The sequence below is a fragment of the Nasonia vitripennis genome, assembly GCF_009193385.2.
Source record: "Nasonia vitripennis strain AsymCx chromosome 2 unlocalized genomic scaffold, Nvit_psr_1.1 chr2_random0006, whole genome shotgun sequence".
Lineage (NCBI taxonomy): Eukaryota > Metazoa > Arthropoda > Insecta > Hymenoptera > Pteromalidae > Nasonia > Nasonia vitripennis.
In genome coordinates, this window is record NW_022279613.1 from 1,172,526 (window position 1) to 1,194,834 (window position 22,309).

At 41.4% G+C, this 22,309-nt stretch overlaps 3 protein-coding genes across 42 annotated transcripts in view; 1 reads left to right on the forward strand and 2 right to left on the reverse strand.

Moving 5' to 3' along the window:
• Positions 1–22,309, forward strand: part of LOC100117118 (leucine-rich repeat-containing G-protein coupled receptor 4) — a 722,517-nt gene that overhangs the window by 72,729 nt on the left and 627,479 nt on the right. The gene's annotated exons all lie outside the window — the stretch shown is intronic.
• LOC107981514 lies at positions 13,434–14,352 on the reverse strand. The gene is made up of 2 exons (XM_016987536.2): positions 14,219–14,352; positions 13,434–14,142 (listed from the first exon to the last, which is right to left on the reverse strand). The coding sequence occupies exons 1-2, from the start codon at positions 14,335–14,337 to the stop codon at positions 13,434–13,436; spliced, it is 828 nt and encodes a 275-aa protein (XP_016843025.1). The 5' UTR covers positions 14,338–14,352.
• On the reverse strand, positions 20,502–21,664 carry LOC103316731 (putative protein TPRXL). The gene is made up of 4 exons (XM_031925167.1): positions 21,511–21,664; positions 21,040–21,432; positions 20,875–20,951; positions 20,502–20,543 (listed from the first exon to the last, which is right to left on the reverse strand). The coding sequence occupies exons 1-4, from the start codon at positions 21,662–21,664 to the stop codon at positions 20,502–20,504; spliced, it is 666 nt and encodes a 221-aa protein (XP_031781027.1).

Below are 22,309 nucleotides of genomic sequence, written 5' to 3' on the forward strand. Positions count from 1 at the left end.
CCCACGCTCCACTAGTACAATAATTTACATTACAAACATGTCGGGACATTGAATGAAGGCAAGCAAAGCGAGAAATAAACCCAAAACCATTTAACCCACTTACTCCATGTTCTCCAAGGAAAATAATTTATTTAGGCTACACATTGGCACATCGAAGGAAAACGAGTAAAACATGGATAAAATCTAAAACCTAAATGCTTAAACCAAATTACTTTACACTTCCCAAGTAAAATAATTTTTTTTAAAAACACGTCGGCACACCGAAGAAAGACAAGCACAGCGAGAAATAAACCAAAAACCCTTTAACCCACTTACTCCATGTTCCCCATGGAAAATAATTTATTTACGCTACACCTCGGCACGTCGAAGGAAAGCGAGCAAAGCGTGGATAAAATTTAAAATCAGAGTGCATAAACCCAACTACCCCACGTCCTCCGAGTGTAATAATTTATTTTAAAAACACGTCGGTACATCAAAGGAAGGCGAGCTGAACAAGGAATAAATCCAAAACTAAAATGCGTAAACCAAACTACCCCACATATGCCGATCTAAAACTAGAGCCCTTAAATCTACCTATCCCGGGTCTCGCAATTGTTTATGTAAGAATAGTTATTTAATAAATACGCCGGGACATCAAAGGGTGGTAAGCAAGAGCTAGGGGACCCTCTAAATAAAAACTCTTAAACTCACCTACCCCACGCGCCACGAATTTTCATAGAAGAATACTCATTTAGTGAATACTCCAGCACATAGGAGGATAGAATGCGAAGGCGAGAACGTGTAACACCCCGTACAAGTTCCGCATAAAATTATACAAAATATTAAATACTTAATTTAACGGAATAATATTTTAGATTGTACGAGAGCATCTTGCGCTTCCTCACTCTCTATATGAACAACAGGAGTGCCACGAGCCAGCCAGCGGCAGCAGCAGGAAGCAGCAAGAAAGCGAGGAGAGCGCGCAACACGCATGTATACCTATACACAGCGAGTGGCGAGCGCAGCGGTGCGATTATATTTAGAGAAGGAGTAGTGAGCGAGCGGCGGCGCGGCGTGCGCATTATATTATAAGTGTATGAATGATGAATGTATATTGGTGTGAATGTATGTGTGTGTATATGAATGTGAGAGTTTTTCCAGCAGCTCGGTACCCGCTCTCTCCGTGGCCTATATCAAGACCCGTATGAGCTAGCCGAAGCGCAACTAAAGCGCCTAGTCCCTGCTCTTGAGCAACTTTTGCCTCGAGCAGGTAAAAGACCTAGAATATTTTCGAATATTTCTCAAACTTATAAAATTGCTGTATCTCTAAATACTTATAAATTTGTCGAACCTGATAACGCAACTAACGCGTATCAGTTAGCGAAACATAAAATAATTTCAAATCAATTGTATACTTAGAAAATTGTGATCTAAAGCCAATAACGCAAAATAAAGCGTATTGTCTTATAATTATATTGTATAATCAAAGCGAACATATAAAATTCTCTGTTACCAAGAATACTTGCAATTTACGCTATATTCTATCTTAAAAGACTACAGATAGAATGTATTTTGTTTATTTAAAAGAAATAACATACATTGTATTAAAATAACTTTTCACTACCTGGTATCCCGAACCTGTTACATATTATCAAGTAGCGCGGTAGTGCCACGAAGGTGAGTTTGGAAAGCAGACGAAGCCGCGGCGCCGTGACACTATTTACTTCTATATTGGTGTTCGGATTTTTATAGTATCCATAAAAAATGCATATTATTACTGTTTTCAATTAATTTTTGACTCATTAGCATATTTTTGTGCTAAACTCTGATTATACCAAAAATATTGTCAAAAAAAAACTGTTTTATTTTCAAAATAAATGGATATGTCATTCCCGAATGCTCAAATCATCTATTTATTCTCCAGACAAATGTTAGGACCCTAAAGTTAGCTGCGCATGCAGTGTAGTTGGATTTATTATTTATTATTGTTTTTCCGTCACTTAATCTGCTGCAAAAATTGTAGCTTATAATGAACGATGTGCGATTTTGAGATTCTCCAGACAGAAAAACGTTAGGGCCGTAAAGTTTACCACTTATAAGCTATAGTATAGTGTAGTTGGATATTGCTTTCCCATACATTTCTATCATATGAAGTGCTGTATGTTCTATGGTGTCTAGGTATAGAAATCATTCGAGGACGGCATCTAGGGGTACAGGGTGGCCGATGACGACGTCCAAGTAGTTCACACCGTGGTTTTTGGTGTCCAGGTTTAAAAATCATTCGAGGACGGCGCACTACGACTCTTTTTGGTCTTGTGCGCTTATAAGATTTTAGTTTTTTGAGTAGAGCAATGATCATTTACTGATCTGCGTCTGGATTCTGACATCAGATCACAAATAGAAATTTGATTCTATATAATAGTATATTCTTACTCTAAAAAAATTGACTTTTAAAAAAGTAAAAGGTTAGGCGAGTTAAATATTTTCCGCAACAAAATTGCAAGTTTATTATATTTAGTCATAATATCGCAAAAAATTGTTTTGTTTAATCAAGGGCTTACTTAACTTAAAGTCAAGTTACATGATGATTCATCAGAAACAGCTCTCTAGATACTTACTACGTAACTTGCTATGTCCTTTTTATTGTACTTATGGTATTTGTGTCACGTTCTAATACACAAAAAGAAAATTTTAGATTACCAGAAAACAAAATGAAACGGGCCTGGTAGGTTACGTAGTAAGTATATTGAGAGTTATTTCTAATGGATCATCATGTAACTTGACTTTAAGGGGACGGATACACCTTAAATAGTCAAAAAATGAAAAATTCTTTGTTTAAATTTTTTGTTTATATTTTTCTCAAATTGTTTAAAAAATGAATAAACTATTAAATATATTCAGGTATAATGTAAGAAACATAAAACCATGTTTATATGTGCTATATTATCAGGTATGACATTTCTTCGAAGGCCAAAATAGATATGCTTCTAACACATATAGTTATCCAGATATCCAGATGAGAGTGATGTTTTGCAAAAAAATATTATTGAAAAAAGTTGTCTGGATATTAACTTAAAATTTGTTACTTTTTAAAGTGTTTAACCAATTTTTTAAATAATATTTTTTTGTAAAACCCCACACTCATCTGGAAACTATATGTGTTCGAAGCATATCTATTAGTATAAAAGTGCCCTTTGAAGCCCAAATCTTAAGTAAGTCTGCGGTAGCTGAGAAATGGAAATTCTGAGTTTTGGCCTTCAAATAAAGGTCATACCTGATAATATCACACATATAACATGATTTTATGTTTCTTACATTATACCTGAATATATTTAATAGTCTATTTATTTCTTAAACAACTTGGGACAAATATTTTTGACTATTTAAGGTGTATCCGTCCCCTTAAATTAAGTAAGCCCTTGATTAAACAAAACAATTTTTTTGCGTTATTATGATTAAATATAATAAACTTGACTTTGTTTGATTGATCTCAGTTCCTTTTTATCTGTAATTTCGTTGCGGAAAATATTAAACTCGCCTAACCTTTTACTTATTTAAAAGTCAAATTTTTGAGATTTCAGTCCTTCTTAGTACATTTTTTCAAGTATTTACCACCCATACTTCGTCATCGGCTACTCTTTACACCTAGATACAGTCCTCAAATGATTTTACACCTAGACACTAAATACCACGGAGCGCACCACCTGGACCTCGTCATCGGCCACCCTGTACCCCTAAACGCCGCACTATGGGCGATTTCAGGAAAAGTATTGTCAAAATCAAATTGCGCCTCTCAGGAAAGTGCTAGGGAACTAATTTTTTTTAAAATGAAGGTTGTACTTCTCAGATATAGGGAAAAATATCAGAATATTGTTTTCTGATGGTGTCGAGCCGGGGCACCCATGAAAAGTACGAAATTTTAAGAAAACGATATTTTAGCTACTTGTTAATGCATTAATATGCCATAAAAATGCATTTTAAAATAATTGGGAATTTTTGAGACAATCATATACTATTTTTTTAATTAATGAATGATTTTTTTTACCTACATAACCTAAAAATTCATCTATTTCGACCTATTAGTAGATAGGCTATAGGCATACTGGCTCATGCGGATTCTGGCTCACCCCCTCCTCTCTCAATGTGAGTCAGAATGCGTACGAATTCTGGCTCACCCCCTTTCTCAAAGTGAGCCAGAAACCGTAAATGAGCCAGTATGCCTATAGTGTTCTCTACTATTTTTTTTTATTTATTTATTTATTTTTTTATTTTTTTCTTACAAATGTTTGCATGACTGATAGAATAATTTTATAAGTTTGACAGTGTGAAGTGCGCAGGCAGTCTTGTAGATTGGATTATGGTTGGTGCATACTGTGACGCACTTGAAAGATGGTTTTGATGGATAGCCATATTGTTGAATGTTGTAGACGGGAAATTTGAATCGTTGAAGCCATTTCTGTTTTAATGCACCGATGACAAAAATTTTTGATGCATCGTGTAAAGCGTCACGAAGCAAGTTTCCAATTTGAGAGTAGTCATGTCCATCGGTTTTCCAGTTCATGCCATGATGATTATGTTTAAGCCAGTTGTTTTCCCTTTGCATTTTGTCTGAGAGTTTTTTCCAGGGGAAGGGATTTTTAAATATTAGAACAATAGGATCTGCACTATTTTCCTAGAGAGTTATGATTGCTAATTCCTTTAGAATATAATCTTCTTCGGTTTGCTTGAAACCAGTCATGTCTACTGCATACTCCATTTTCCGGTGCAGCTTAGACAAGCTTCTTGACATCTCCACTAATAGGATTGTACTGAACGATGCGATCGTGCAAGATCAGACAGTAGGCTGAAGTGTTAGCAGGAAAATCTTTTTTAGCCTCAAACTCCAGACGTACATCAACAGGAGCGTTCTTGAGAGATTCGTTTTGTCGTGAACAGTCAATAACTATTAGCGGTTCATTCTTGATGAACATGGATTTTGTCAGCATCGGCTGTGGATCTCTTCCATAGTATGATTTTTGAAAATTAGCATACATATCATAGAGAATCGCATACTGATTGTTATATATGTCGAGATTCATATTGTTGTATGGATAATATTGTGAATTTAAGAAAAGTTTCACATTACTTATCTCGCAATGATCAAATCTACTCGCATTTGCAGTTCTTACAGCTTTTCTCTTTGTTTGTAGTCCGAGAATTACAAAACGAGGTTTCTCCAGTTGATTTGATGCTTTCACTGTCCAGACGTGTTTATTCGTGCTTGGGAGAAGAGGATATTCAAATATCTCCCAAGAACGAAAACACATAGAGATGGGATTATCTTTACCAATGAAATTCAATAGCTGAATTTTTTGTTTATCAGATGCAATGACATATGGCATTAACCATTCTATCTTCGATATTTTTACTTCACAATCTTCATAAGCAGTTACACCAGATGTCGTAGTACCTTCCTGGATTATTGCATTCAAGTCACTTCTCGATCTTGTAAGAATGAGCTCATGCTTCATGTTAATTATAATTTTTTTATAGTCTTCTGCAAAGCCCATGATCATACTCAGCGGAATCGCAACGTCAAAGTTTCCCTTTTCATCGACAAACGATTTGTCGTTTTCTTCATTGCCAAGCCAGCCTGCATTTTCTAGCATATTATTCTGATTCGAATTAAATGAAGTCCATCCTTTCATAAGACTGCTCAAACCAACATTTTTACTTTTATCTATCTCCACAGCATTAATTTCATAACGAATTTCATCAAACAGATGACAAATGCCATTGTTCACGAATGTAGTTTTAGCTGGAGCTGTTGAACCAGTTTTGAGTTTCAATTTTCCACATACATGGATAGAACTACGTGATGGCAGGAGACATAGATCTTGATGTTGTATAGAAATACGAATTTCATCACTATTATCAAAGCTTAATGATGAGTATGGTTGATGGGCGTGTACCTCGTAATGAGCAATAGACTCATCGAATACGACACCTGATTGTATGCTTAGAATTTCGTCCATTTTTCTGGAAGCAGCAAAGAATTACACACGTGAATTTTTTCCACGAACTTTTAGTCCTAGGCTTTTCAGAAACTGAATGCTCTTGCGTGTTAACGGTTTGAGTTTCTTCGGTCGACTGATGACTGGTTGACATGATGGCTGACTTATATATGATCCAGAATTGAAAACGATACCCATTATACAGATTTGATGTGGAGTCTAATAGTGATTTCCTCTCCTCGAAAATTCACCAAATTTCCATCCTGATCGACGATTCGAATTTGTAGATGATCTATGCACTTGACGCTGAGCGGTAGATATATGACATGAGACGGAACTTCTATGATTTTATATCCTGGAGGCACGCGGGGAAAGAACTCATGGATTGTGTGAACTCTTTTGTCATTGATGTAAGCACCTGCAGTGATGTTGCACTCTACTCGCAGTGCGTTGATTTTCAATATTTTCACAGGTAAATCAGAGCTGTGAAGATCTTTAACTTTGAGAATACGAGGAGTGAAGCCAAGGAGACGACCTATTGAATCGTGTGGTCTGAAATCTAAGGGATGACTGCAAGTAATTTCACTTCTGAGAGTATTGTTGTTAGCTTTCAAGGAAAAATTAATTCCTTTAGCTTTCAAAGCTGCTTGTAAAAATTGATCAAGAGCATCAATCTCGTAACTGCCAGTTGGAATAGTAATAAATTCACCATTCAAATGAACTTTATTGTTTGATGAGTCAACGTTTGGAATAGAGTTGAATGTTAAAAGTTCAACTAAGCCCAAAACAAAATTTTTATGCTCTGGTAGTTCGATTGAAGGGAAATATTGTGCTTCTAGAACAGAAGATTTTCCCGTTAGACTCAGCGTGAAACTGTCTTCCATGACTGATTGGAAGAGAATGATTTGTTTGTCTGGTGAGCTCCTGTTTTATAGTGATCCAGCCAAGAATTGTAGACAAAGATGCCCAAAAATGAATGAGTCGAAAGACTGATATCTTGTATAGTTATATTTCACTTCTTTCACGTTAAAATATATCATGAGATCTATGGGAGGTTTCAGATCACCGAAACTATCAAAATAAATGACTGCGTTGCCTCGTTTTTGAAAACATACCCAGTGAGTGCCTCTATTCTGAAAATCATCCAAGTTGACAATAGCGGATTCATTACACCACGGACCATCAGAGGGCAGATTATTCCTCATAAAAACACCACGGAAATATGGGATTTGCAGCATACGAGCGTATTTCATGAGATCATAGTCAGTCAATGGATGATTTGGCAAAGTTAAATCAAAGTTTTTTTTTTCTAATAACTTGACAACTCCCAACATGAGGTTTCATGAATAATCCCATTCCAGTTTTATATGGTTTGAGATAGAGACCTTTCCCTAAAGCAATAGCTTCCATGGTCTTATTATGCCTCTTACTTTCTTCAAGATTTTTCTGTGCCGCCTTGGCATCATTTACTGCTTTAGCTATTCCAGCAGCACCTCCTGCTAGAGCACCGGTGGCACTTATTGTTAGTCCTGCGAACAATGGAATGAGAAAAGGAAGAACTCCACCAATTTTTGCTGGAAGCGGCAGAACACGTGGAATGATAACTTTTTTCTTTCCACCTACACTTTTAACAGCCTGACGTGCACCCTTCAACGCTGATTGAATAACCTTGCGAGAATGTTTACTTGCTGTCATTGATTTTTTAGCTACAGTCACTAACTTATTAAATTTCAGTCCCATTCCAGTTTTTCCTTTTAATTTCATAGCATTGCTAACAGCAAAAGCAAACGCTTTTTCACCAAGACTCGCATCCTTGGCTCTGACACGTTGCATAGCTTCCTCAGCAAGCTTCTTGTCAGCAGCTTTACGATCCCCGTTTTTATCAGAGTAAGCTATGTCATGTTTTTTACATGCCTGATCAAGCGGATTAATACCAGGATCTCCTCTTTTCATTCGCTTTTTCAATTTGGTTCCGGGACCGCAGTATTGATATCCAGGAAGATGCATTTCAACAGGTAAGTTATTGATCACTTTATCAAGCAGTCCATTGCCTTTCGGCTGTTTCTGAGATTTGTGTATGATCATCTCTCTTCAAGCGTTGATTCACAACTGACGTTCATGGTATAAAAAGAGCATTTATATTTCGAGAGCTCAATGTTATATCTGACTCTATTGAGTGAACATGGATTGTACCGAGCGGAACGAACAACTCCCCGTGACAAATTTCGATTTTGGAAAAGGGAAGAGAAAAAAGCGTCATGGGAATTACTACCAGATAGTATACGAGCAGTTTTCTGCGGGCCATCGAACTGTGGAAAAACAAATAGTTTATTGACTTTAATAACACATCCCAATGGTCTTAGGTTTGAAAATTTGTATGTATACTCTAAATCCTTGAATCAGCCAAAGTATCAGTTTCTCAAAAATGTCTTGGAGCCGATTGAAGGAGTATCATATCTTCCATTCAGTGAGCATGAGTCCGTAGTATCTCCAGATGAAGCCCTTCCAAATTCAATTATGATATTTGACGATGTTGCTTGTGAGAAGCAGGATAACGTCAGAGCATTTTTCTGCATGGGGAGACACAAAAGTGTAGACAGTTTCTATCTATGTCAATCGTATGCTCATATAAGTAAACATCTCATTAGGGATAATGTTAATTTGTTGGTGATTTATCGACAAGATGATGTAAATCTTAAACATATCTATGAAGATCATGTGAATACCGATTTAACTTTCAATGAATTTCGGAATCTTTGTTCTGAATGTTGGAAGAATGATAGATATGGATTCATCGTTATTGACAAAGATAGACCGATGAATGAGGGTAGATACAGAAAAGGATTTGACTGTTTTGCAATAAAAAAGGAATTATGAGTCTCAAACTTACAGTTCAGTTGTAGACATCGCCACGTCAGCATGTCAGACTTCAAGAAAGAGAAGTATGTTCTTAGTGAGCTCTTGCGAGCTCGTGAGGCTATTAAAAAAAAATAGACTTTATTAAAACAGGAGAAAGATGATTTTGAAAAAGTCATCTTTCTCCTCAAGAAAAAGTCAGTAAGAAAATGAAAAAACGAACAAGAATCGATCGATCAAGTTTGCTCAACGATCAAAATAATAATAAAACAAGTTTATTGGATTATACTGTTTATGATTATGATGATGATGATGAAGATGATGCTTTTGACACAATAATCAATTCTACATTTAAATCTGCGAGTGGAAAAAATGAATCAGCTGAAGACTTTTTATCATTGTTAGATAAAAGCCGTAGAACAATTGACAATATATACGGAGTGCGAAAGGTTGATGGAGTGTACATGATTGGTGATTCAGAAATAGAGTTTGATGATAAATATGTCAAAGTCAGAAATGAAAGTTATCCTAAAACGAATGGACTGATGGAATTGCTATTTAAAAAATATCCGGATGATCTTCTTCTGAGTTCAGCAGATCGTGAAAATTATCGCAAGATTCTGGAAGCATCAAATGCTCATCGGAAAAAATTCAGCAAAGATGAATCTATAAGAATGTCGAGAAGTAATAAATATAAAAATATCTTAGCACCCATGTTCCGCAGCACTCCAAATAAAAAGAACAACAGCAGTGGAGGAGGACTTGTACCTAAATATAAAATAGCTAAGAAAAATTCTTCCATAGATCTTGTCTACTGGGACGATCCAAATGAGCTTGTCGAACGACTTCGATTATTGATTGCCGAACGATCTGCTGGAAATAACAATCACACGAATGAAATTCATTCAATTATTGAAGAATTGCGTGAAGCTGGACGTATATATTAATACACACAACTTGCTTATTTGTATCAGTAGTAAAATGAGTCTCGATGTGTTCGGAAGAAAACTTGGGAGCTCGCAGCAAGTGAGTCGCGGACCTCCAGGAAATGGTTTTAATTTTACATCAGACGGCGATTTTGACTTAGAAGAGAGGCGACTTTGTAATCGCGGAGAGCCACGCAATCCAAAAGATGCAATCACTTTGCATTCACTGCAAGTTATCCTGCAGACGGAAGTAAATTATATATCTTCTAAAATTACTGGAATTGGTGAACTTATAGACCAATATAGGGAGCAAGTTGAAAGCCTTAAATCTGAAGTGGACAAAAAATTAAAATATCTTAATGATATTTCTCAACGTAATTTCGCAAGCGTTGAATATATTATTGGTCAATTGAATAATTTTATAATCAAAGAAGATGGAAAAGCAAAAAGTAGCTGAAGAGCTGCATAAAGCTGCACGCCGCAGGTACAAGCGAAGAAAATATGATATACGCGGAATAGATGAGACTTGGCAAGGTGATCTTGTGGAAATGATTCCTTACGCTAGCGACAACAAAGATTTCCGCTACTTACTCACTGTCATAGACGTATTTTCAAACTACGCGTGGGCCGTGCCAGTCAAGTCGAAGAGTGGTCAGGATGTTACTGCAGCTATGAAGTCAATACTGAAAGAAGGTCGAGTACCGAAGAATCTACAAACTGACCAAGGAAAAGAATTTTACAATTCAATTTTTCAAAAACTTATGAAGAAGCACAATATACACTTATACTCTTCACATAGTAATCTTCATGCAAGCATATGCGAACGATTCAATAGAACGTTAAAAAATGCAATGTGGTTAGAATTCAGCAAACAAGGAAGCTATAAATGGATGGATATTTTACCTAACTTGCTCAAAGCATACAATTCGAGAAAACATCGGACGACAGGAATCGAGCCTGAAAATGTTACACAGGCAAATGAGCGAGAAGTCAAGAGACGTTTTCCTACTGAAAAGTCACCAGTGAAAAAACCGAAATTCAAAGTAGGAGATAAAGTACGAATAAGTAGGATAAAAAATGTTTTTGAAAAAGGTTACACGCCTAACTGGTCTACGGAAATTTTCACAATAACGCGAGTTGTAAAAACAGATCCAGTAACTTACCACCTCAAAGATTATCATGATAAACCCGTCTCTGGCGGCATTTATGAAACGGAAATTCACAAAACTTTGAATCCTGAAATTTATCTAGTAGAAAAAGTTTTAAAGAAAAGTGGTAAACGCATATATGTTAAATGGTTAGGATTTAGTGACGAGCACAATAGTTGGATAGATAAAAATGAGGTTGTATGAATTATCTAGGATATATAAATAAGAAAACAATTGTAAATTAAGTTTAATACTGCATTTATTCATGTATATTATGTACAAGTTTCGAACAAATAAATAGTTTGAAAAAATAATCAATCTTTGTATTTTATTTTATTTATTTTTAGCAAGTACTGAACTTAAATGAAGTTCCACCCTGATATGTTACAAATAAACTGAGTTTATTTGCTGTGTTAGAGAGATTGTTGAACAGTTCTTGATCTTTCAAGACTGCTGATGAGATCTTCCCCGGCAGAAATATTTGAAAGCTGTCATCGATTTCGGCCACGATCTTCGTGCCGAATCTCGTCTTCACCTCCTTGAGTGCAGTCACCATGTAGTCATGATCTTTTTCTAAGTCCGTGACTTTCTTCTTAGGCAAGAACTCGCGCTCGGCAATCTTGTTGAGTGCAGATAGATCCATTCTGAAAAGTAAAAATAAAAATATATGTTAGTGAAAAATGTCTCATAGGTGAGAATTGAGAGAGAGAGAGAGAGAGAGAGAGAGAGAGAGAGAGAGAGAGAGAGAGAACTAAGAAATAGAACTTACTTATTTTAGAGTTAGGTGAGTCTTGGTCTCTTTGCACAAGGTTGGTTGTTCACTTCGATTTCTCGAATGTGCTGTTCATCGTGCTGCGTCCGTTCATATAGCCCGTTTCCCACCACAATTTCTGCCCCTTCCATAGCCTCTAGTAATATATCACTTCTCTCTTCTTGTTCAGTTCCTAACCTATCCAATGATGGATCCCACTCGTGCATAAACTCCTCTAAAACATCATATTCAATCCTGATTGGTTCCCCTCCATCAGTATAAAGTGTCATCCCCACCCGCGAAGCATTCTCATTGGTTGCTTCATGCCCCCACTCACTTTCTCCCTCTCTTTTTCGTCCTTCGCCATTGTTGCCCCTCTCCTCCACTACAATCCCCTCCACTGCATCTCCCTCTACTTGCATTGCAGCTTGCGCCATCTGTTCTTCCATAATTCTGTATTGTCCCCAAGGCAAAGTGTCAGTACTATGAGGCAATAAGATTCTTTTATCATCGTGTGGACTTAGAGCAATTTTTTCCTGTTTCTCAGTATGCACAATGTGTAATTTTGAACGAATATTACACTGCTCACGTTTTATAATAACAAGATCCTGAAGGCATTTTCGATAATCTTCGAACGTGATTGATTTCTTTACAACATTAGATTTTATACCTTTAGCTTTTTTCACTGTCGCGGCTCCATTAATCAAAATACTGTACATTTTGCTTCTTAAACCAATGAATTCTGTCATAATCTTGCCACAGCATTCATCTTTCATCAATCCAGGAACTTTTTTATTAACATGTGGAATTCCAAACTGATTATTTTCGTCATAATCAGAAGTATCAAATTTATGTATATCTTCTTTCATTACTTGATACATATCAACATCCTCAACTTCATATATTAAACTATCGGTGTCCGTATAAAGGAGTTTGCATTTTTCTCCAACTCGCTTCTTCATATATGAATAATGAAAATCATATACTAGTGTTTTTGACAAATCTAGAATTGAGAGACCAACGTATATTGGTTTTTTGATTGTAATACTTGTCCTCTTCAGCTGAATGGCAACCAAATTTTCATCGAAGATTGCACAACTGTTAAAATTTGGTAGAGCTATGCGTGCTTCTGCTCCGTATCTGCCTGTAAATTTATTTACTAATCGCACATCTACACGTTTCCGCTCTCGTTCAATACACTTTCCATAGACTGCATTAATTAACAATTTGTAGAAGAGTTTTTCAAACTCATTCTTTGCCTGCTTTCGCTTTTCTGTGTTAAATTCAACATATGGTTTGAGCCACGCCCTTTGCTCAAAACTCAAAATCCTATGCACCTTTTTTAATCGAAGTCCATTATCTAAAACCTGCTTAAGTGCTCGATAATGAATGACATATCTTTTTTTGTCATTTAAAGTCGTGAGAAGTTTCTTCTGCTTTGAGCCAGGTGGTGCAAGATGTTCTGCGCAAAAAGGTAAATCCCTATGATCATCATGTATTTCTTCGGGATACTCCAAGTCAACTTCAGCAAAATAGCCAATATCAGAATCTGGTGGTGTATTAAAAAAATTTGGATTTGTCTCATATTCAATCCATTTGAATTTTCCAACTGGTAAAGGCTGTACCATTGCCCATCTATAAAGATTGTTAATATCAAAATATAAGAGAGTCTTTGTTTTCTGATCCTTATCGTATGAAGAGCCCATATATGGATTGTTTGCCTTGGCATATCGATTACAACACTGACTTATTCCACCTCGAATGCCCGATTCAATAAACATTAGCATGCAATATCTGTAAGAAGCTCCAATTCTACCTTTGTCATTTTTAAAGCTGCTGAAAAAGTTAGTCCAGGAGTCGTATAAAAGTGAGCAGGACATAAATCATAGGCTTTAAGAGATGTTTCACGAAAACTCTCGAAAACGTCGACCAATAGTAAAACATCGGTTTTCAGATAAAGATCTGAATATTCTCCCAACGTACTAATATTGAACTTATTCCAAACTTGGACAGCATGCTTATAGTCTTCTTCAGCAATATGAGAATCTGTTAGCTTATTATAAAAATCATTCTTTTCTGGCAATTTTGTAGTCGTCAACTTATCTAATCCATTTACAAAATCATATGGAAATACACCTTTTCGTCGAAGGAGATCTATCTTTTCATCTGTAAGTCCATCTGATCGAAATTCCTTTACTGCTATCGGCACATTTTTCAGATATGATGCAAGCTTTTCCAATGATGAAGGTAGAAAACGCCAAGAATCTATGAATCTAAAACTTATGTTGCAGTCATCCACGTATTTTGTAAAAGAAATATATTTCTCCTTATTGTGAGGTATTAAATTTACTCGTCCTTTCATCAACGTAGAAGTAGCAATCTCTTTTAAAATAAAATGAGTGTCGTAATTGAGGTTATGAAAAACCACAGGAATGAATCTTGAATCCTTATAATTCAAGTTACAAGAATTATGAGCTGCACCTCTGAAACTGAAGAAGAAAATCTATCTTAGAATTACAAAATTTCGTTTACTTTATTTCAAATATAATCGAGAAGGCAACTTACCGCCCTGTGAGATGACAATGGTCTCGTACAGCAAGTTCTTCACCAGTGATTGGTTTCCGACATATATGACAAGTTGATGATCTCCGAAAAGATATTTCCTCTAAATCTGTGAGTCTCATTGGTTTTGGATTCTTGTAGAGTACGTCAATTTTTTCACCAATTGACTTTAATTCTTTAACAAACCATGCTGCCTTACCGACCGCATATCTTTTCAAACCTCCAATGGCTTGGGAAGAACTGACAGAAGAGGAAAAATGTATGTCTCAATGGTTGGAAAAGAGTCATTATGGAATAGCGTGGAACTCTGGCGATATTCCGTATCATCGTCTTTATCGAATCTTGCAAATCTGCACGCAAGGAGTAGAAAAAATATTCATAAAGGGAGAACAGAAAGCCCGATGGATGAAAAATATTTTGCCAAACATGTAAGTTAATTATTTTGAAACGTTTTGATACTTATTTTTAATTTTTATCTGATACTTTGCAGATCCATTTCAAATGTTGAAGACTTCGGATGTCCACCTCTTGAAGAAATAATAAGTGAAAACCAGTACTTTTGTTTCAACCATGCTCTTTGCATACGGAGAAAACCTATGTGCGCCATTCACAATGTTATATCAATACGAGCTTGGCTGTTAAATTATCTAGAATCATCATTTGGCCAAGATGAAATTGATAATATTTTTAAAAAAAATAATACATGTACATGTTTATATTGGAAATAAAGATCAATAAGATAAAAAAAAACAATGCTTAAATATTTTTATAATAATTATTATGATCCCTGTATAAAAAAAAAGTCATGACCGGATGAAGTGAAGCCAAGAATGCGTAAAAAGTATCATTAGATTTTTTTTTGATTTGTTTTAATTTCTAAAATTAATTCTAATATTAAAATGAAATATAATACTATAATGCATATCAAATTATATTTTGTGTATTTATAATATTCTATATTGTAAATATTACTATTGTTACAAAAAGAAACATGATGTGTACGTTGACACAAAACTGAGTTGAGATATAACCTTAAAAATTTAAGAGAAAGTTGAGAATCATATATTGTAAAGTTTGATATATTTCTGTGATAGAAAACAAATATTAAAAATAACAATCAAGCATTTATATTTTATTTAATAAGTTAATGAATTAATAGTCTACTACATAATAGTATTATTAAAAGAAAGGCCATTTTTTTTTTTCAATGAAATTGTGGCGGTTGCTCCACCCGGACTGCTGGCACCATCTCGCGGTCGCCGCAAGCAGCTCCTTCAGCCTCGGGCGATCTACTAGAGAGCGCTGCCCTCCCCCGAGCGTTTCCTGCCGGAGACGAGCAAGCCGCTCGCTCTCTTGGTCACAGGCAACGGCACGCGACACATCGTCCGCCAGTACGACACCGACACACAGTAATCTGTCCGCCACGCGATCTCGAAGTTTGTGATATTACGTCTATTAATAAAGTCTAATTTGAAAACTATAAGTGAGGAAGTGTTACTCTTTATTGTGCGCGAAACCCTGCACCTCGATTCCTCGCTAAATTGGTGACCCCGACGTGATCGCGGCGGATTTCAGTGGCCACGCGGGCACCCCCACGAACACGAGCTTATCGACAGTGACTCAGTGCGGGCGGTAAGAGAGACAAAAAAAAAAAAAAAAAAAAAAAACTCAGTGCGACGGAGACTCCACGCCGAGTTAGCGGTGACAAAAACCGCACGCTTCGCGACAAGACGAAGGAGTTCCGCGAAAACCTCGACTCGGACGACAAAGACGCAGTCGACATGATCGATCCCGGAAACCCGGCCGGCCCCGGCGGCGGCAGCAGCGGAGACATTCCCAATGGCACCGGCACCGGCGAGACAAACCCGGGAGGATCAGGTAATGGCAGCACGACCGGCCCCAGCGCTGATCTCGCTGCGCTACGCCACGTGGCGATTCGAACGCCGCCATTTTGGAAGCATTGTCCCGAGGCCTGGTTTCTCCAACTGGAGAGCATTTTTGGGTGCAACCAAATCCTATCGGACCTGCACCGCTATAACACGCTCATTTCCAGCCTCGACCAGAAGGTCGTCCAGGACATGCTGGACGTTATGCGCACGCCGCCCGATTCAGGCAAATACCTGTACATGAAGACGCGCATTCTCGAGCGCTATGGCCTGACGGCGCAGAAGAGGCTGCAAACGCTCTTCACCGGGTTAGAGCTGGGCACGCGCAAGCCATCACAACTCCTGCGTCACATGCGCGCTCTGGCTGCGGGAAGCATAGACGACGAGGCGCTCCGTTTCCGCTGGCTCGACCTCATGCCGGACAACGTCGCAAAAATGCTGCGCATCCTGCGAAACAGCCCCCTGGACGAGCTCGCAGAGGTAGCCGACGGGATCGTCGAGACTGGGCCAGCCACCTACGCAGTGCACCCGGGCACCAGGCAAGCACAGTCACCGGTCCGAGTGCCCGCTCCTGTTCCACCTGCTCCTGCTGCTGCTGCGACGACGTCTGCCGGGACAGCTGACCCTCGCCTGGTCGCCGAGTTCGCTGCCATCCGTATTTCGTTGGCGGAGATCGCTTCCGCAACCACTAGGACCCTCGAAGCAATCCAGAAATTGGGCAACAACCAGCGAGGACAGCATAGCAACAGCCAACAGGGTGGCCGTCAAAGCCGTTCAAGGTCGCGAACTCCAGCAGGGAATCCAAACCACCGCTATTACCACCAACGATTCGGAGCCCAGGCGACGCACTGCAGACAGCCCTGCTCCTTCCAGCCCAACCAGGGAAACTAGGACGGCTGCCTGGAGCTTTGGCGGTCTCCGACAGCCCTACGTGTGCTGAAAACCGCCTACACGTACTCGACAGGACCACGAACACCAGCTTCCTGGTGGACTCCGGCTCGGTGCTGTCGCTCCTGCCCCGTTCGGCAGTGCGAGAGCGCAACCTCGACGTCCAGCCGCTTCGACTAGTGGCGGCAAACGGCACCCCGGTACACACATTCGGCAGGCGCCTGTTGACACTCAACCTCGGACTCCGCCGTGCCATCCCTTGGCCATTCATCGTGGCGGACGTTCCTGTGGCGATCCTGGGGGCGGACTTCCTTCACCACTCAGGGTTTCTGGTGGACCTCCAGCATCGCCGCCTCATCGACCCGGCCACGATGATCTCCACCCCGGCCGAGATCCGGGCAACTTCCATCCACGGCGTTTCCGTGGTCGCAGGCCCCAGCTCCAGTGGCAGTCCGGACGCATACCAGCGGTTGCTAGCCGAGTTCGCTGATCTAGCCCAGCCACACGAGGGGTGTGCTACGCCCACCGGCTTCGAGGTCAAGCACGAGATCCACACAACGGGGCCACCGGTCCATTCTCGTCCTCGTCCTCTCTACGGCGAGCGTCTCTCAGCTGCGAAGGAGATCTTTAACAAGCTGCTACAGCGAGGCATCATCCGCCCAGGTTCAGAGCAATGGTCCAGCCCCCTTCACATGGTGGCCAAACCGAAGGGAGGATTCCGCGCCACTGGCGATTACCGCAAGCTGAATGCCGAGACCATCCCGGACCGCTACGCTTTGCCGCGGATAGAGGACCTTCTGCAAGACTGTCGGGAGTGCCACGTCTTCTCGGTCATTGACCTGGAGAAGGCGTACTACCAGGTGCCAATGGACCCAAAGGACATCTGCAAAACGGCGGTGACGACACCTTTCGGACTCTTCGAGTTCTGCTCTCTGTCTCTAGGCCTCCGGAATGCTACGCAGACGTTTCAGCGCTTCATGGATAATCTCCTTCGAGACCTTCCATTCACGCGGGCCTACATAGACGACATCATCGTGATGTCCAGGAATCACGAACAGCACCAGGCACATTTGCGAGCACTGTTCGAGCGCCTGCGTCAGGCACGGCTGACCGTCAACATCGACAAGTGCGCCTTTGGTCAGAGCGAGGTGGATTTCCTGGGTTTCACCGTCTCCAACCAGGGCTTCCGACCACCAGCGCGGAAGATCGATGCAATCCGGAGCTTTCCGAGACCAGAGTCGCCCAAAGCTCTACGACGTTTCCTGGGAATGCTGAATTTTTACAGACGCTGCATTCCGCATGCAGCTCAACAGCAGGCCCCACTCAACGAGCTTCTTAGGGGCATCCACAAGGGCAGTCGACAGGTACTGAAGTGGACGCCAGAAGCTGAGATCGCTTTCGAGGTCGCTAAGGCCAGCCTTGCAGGTGCTTCCAGGGCCTCCTACCTCTCTCCCACGGCGCCTCTCTCGCTCTCAACCGACGCCTCCGACATCGCCATTGGGGCTGCTTTGGAGCAGAAGGTTGACGACTGCTGGCAACCTGTAGGCTTCTTCTCCAGGAAGCTGTCACCAACCGAGACCAGGTACAGCACGTACGATCGCGAGCTTCTCGCTGTCTACGAGGCAGTGAAGCACTTCAGTCGCATACTGGAGGGACGTGAGTTCGTCGTCAAGACGGACCACAAACCGCTGGTCTACGCAGCTGCCAAACCAGCGGATAAGGCAACGCCCCGGCAGCAACGACATCTCGACTACGTGCTCCAGTTCAACGCCAGGTTCCAGCACGTCAAAGGCGAGGACAACGTGGTGGCTGACGCGCTTTCGAGGCCATGCTCGACCATCAGCATGCCGTCAACCCTCGAACCGGCCGCCATAGCTGCAGCTCAGAAGGACGACCAGGAGCTCCCACATCTCCTGGAGGCAGGCACGCTCGCTCTCCAACAGCTCGACATCCAAGGTCATAGCGTTTACTGCAACGTCCTGGACAAAGTGGTCCGTCCTTACTTGCCAGCTCAGCTTCGTCGAGTCGCCTTTGACTTGCTCCATCGCCCAGCTCATCCCAGTGTGCGAGCCACCGTCCGCATGCTGACTGAGAAGTTCGCCTGGCCTGGTATTCGCAAGGACGTCAACTCCTGGGCGCGCTCCTGCGACTCTTGTCAACGTTCAAAGGTCCAGCGTCACAACCGAGAAGCTCTCGCATCGTTCGAGGTACCTGACAACAGGTTCGAGCATGTGCATATGGACATCATCGTCATGCCACTCGTCGGGAACCTTCGCTACTGCCTCACGATGATCGACCGCTTCTCCAGATGGCCTGTGGTGGTGCCGCTGGCAGACATCAGGGCCGAGACCATCGCCAAGAGTTTCTTCGAGCACTGGATAGCTCATTACGGTGCTCCGATCACCATTACGACTGACCAGGGCACCCAATTCGAGTCCGCCTTGTTCACTTCACTCGCTCGAATTGTTGGCTCTCACAAGATCCATACGACGCCGTACCATCCTCAGGCAAATGGCCTTATCGAGCGGTTCCACCGGACCCTGAAGGCTGCCTTGATGTGTGAGGAATCCTCGCCATGGCCCGACAGGCTGCCCATCACCATGCTGGGTCTCAGATCTTGCCTCAAGGAAGACCTCCAGGCCTCTCCAGCGGAGATGTTATACGGGACGACCCTGCGCATCCCTGGAGAGTTCTTCGTCACCAACAGCGCTCCCGCAGACCCAGGCTCCTTCGCTGGGAAGCTGAGGGAGCTTTTCAACATCATCAGGCCAGTTCCGGCTTCTCATCACGGCAACTACAAGCCTTTCCGGCTGAAGCTCCTGGCTACCTGCACCCACGTCTACCAGCGCGTCGACTCGGTGAGGAAGCCACTGGTCCCGCCGTACGTCGGCCCTTTCAAGGTCGTTCGAAGGATGAGCGAGAAGGTCTACATCATCCTGGTCAACGGTGTGGAGAAGGCTGTCACCACCGACGCTCTCATCCCAGCCCACCAGGACACATCCGACCCGCTGACGCCTCCTAGCTCCACGGCACCAACGGCATCCTCACCAGCGTCCGAGCCGAGCCAGGTCAACCAGGAGTCAGAAGACAACGGGCCGTCCAACAGCGAGGTCCAGTCAGAAGACCTCGTGCCGTCCAACAGCGACACAAGACCTTCTGTTTCAGATCACCCCGTCGTCCAGAAAAGGGTTTCGTTCGCTTCCCAGGGGAAGCTCACTAAGGGGGGAGTACCTGTGGCGGTTGCTCCACCCGGACTGCTGGCACCATCTCGCGGTCGCCGCAAGCAGCTCCTTCAGCCTCGGGCGATCTACTAGAGAGCGCTGCCCTCCCCCGAGCGTTTCCTGCCGGAAACGAGCAAGCCGCTCGCTCTCTTGGTCACAGGCAACGGCACGCGACACATCGTCCTCCAGTACGACACCGAGACACAGTAATCTGTCCGCCACGCGATCTCGAAGTTTGTGATATTACGTCTATTAATAAAGTCTAATTTGAAAACTATAAGTGAGGAAGTGTTACTCTTTATTGTGCGCGAAACCCTGCACCTCGATTCCTCGCTAAAAAATCAATGAACAAAGTGAATTAAAAGAAAGGACGAAAATGTATACAATATTTTTTTTTTTTTGTATTAACACCTTATTCTATTTTTTGTACATAGGCTCATAAAAAAAATTAATAAATTTTTACATTACTTTTTTTTTTAAATTTTGTTACATCGATAGGGTCGATCACAATCGCCATATCGATAATTCGCGGAACATTCCTTTGTTGTTGCTGCCGCTGCTGATGTTGCTGCTGCTGTTGTTGCTGCTGATGTTGCTGCTGCTGTTGTTGTTGCTGCTGTTGTTGCTGCCGTGGTTGCTGCTGTTGTTGCTGTTGAGTTATGGCCTGAATGCCACTGCTACTGCTTAGTTTCTTCAAACTAAGCAGCCCGCGACTGGACGGCTTCTCAGTTTTTGAATCACCTAAACAAAAAAGATTGCAAAATAATTAATATTAAATATTATAATTATATAAAAAAAAATTTTATTATGAATTTAAAAAGAAACTCACCATCCAATTTTGCTTTTTTCGGAATCGGTTTTAAATCCCTCATGCTCTTCACCGACTTGCATGACTCGCAACTAGATGAGGTGCTGGAGCTCGAACTAGAGCTCGAGGAGGAGCTCGACCTCTTCGAGCTTGTCCTCTTATCCGCCGGACGACTGGGCCTAGTACTCGCTGATGTGCTCGGTCCAGCTGAAGGCCCCTCTCGGCGGGCAGTACTGGGCTGAGAGCTTGGCGTCTCTCGGCGGGCAGTGCTGGACGACGAGCTTGGACTCTCTCGGCGGGCAGTGCTGGACGACGAGCTTGGACTCTCTCGGCGGGCAGGGTTGGACGAAGAGCTTCCTGGCCTAATTCCTTCATATAATTGCTGCATGGCAGCAAGTGGTGGCAGCGATGGCACTAAAAATTGAAAAAAATTTTGAAAAAATTATTTTTTTATTTTTTAATTATGAAAAATCAAAATAATTATTTACTTACGTGAATTGATGGCCTCCATGGCCCAGGAGACATGCTCCAACATCATAAGCAATGTTGGAGCGTTGGCAATTAGCCACCGAATTCTATCCTGCATCGTCCTGATGCTATTCCTGCTGCTGCTGCTGCAGCTTCCTGGACAACTCTTGGGTGCCATTTCACTCGATATTCAATTTCAAAACCGAAAATTGAACTGACTCACCGCAGCCTACGGTGGGCTTTTTATTGCGAAAACAGCCCCTTCCCATTCCACAGCATTTTTCTAAAGTCCTGTGATTGGTGTAAAAGTTTTCTCTCCTAATTTTTGAAAAACACACCTCCTCACATCTATTGAGGGTGGAAAGCCTTACGATTCGTGCTAAAATTTCCCTCACCAAATTTTGAAAAACTAGTGTCCATCTCCTCTTAGTAGACACTCCCTTTTGTTTCGAATCTCGACTGTGAGAATGCGAGATTATCCTCTTCTCACAAGAAAAGATCTTGGAGAAAATCTCACTCTGAATTTATTTAGGACGTCTAAGAAAATTGCTGTATCTCGGTGCGAGAGACATCTGTGCGTTCCCTACACACCCAATCAGATATCTCTGCAAATGATTTTTAAACAGCAGTGTTGTCTCTGGGAAAGTGCAAGGGATAGTACCTGCACGCACAGTCGGTGGTAAATATTTTCTAGCTTAGCGTTTCTCAGTCAGAAAACAGCTGACACTAGAAGCTGTATACATCTGCGAGGGATAGTTTGTATACGTATCCGTGAATTATCTACACGAAGTCTGTATAGTGAACATTTCTCGCATACATTGAG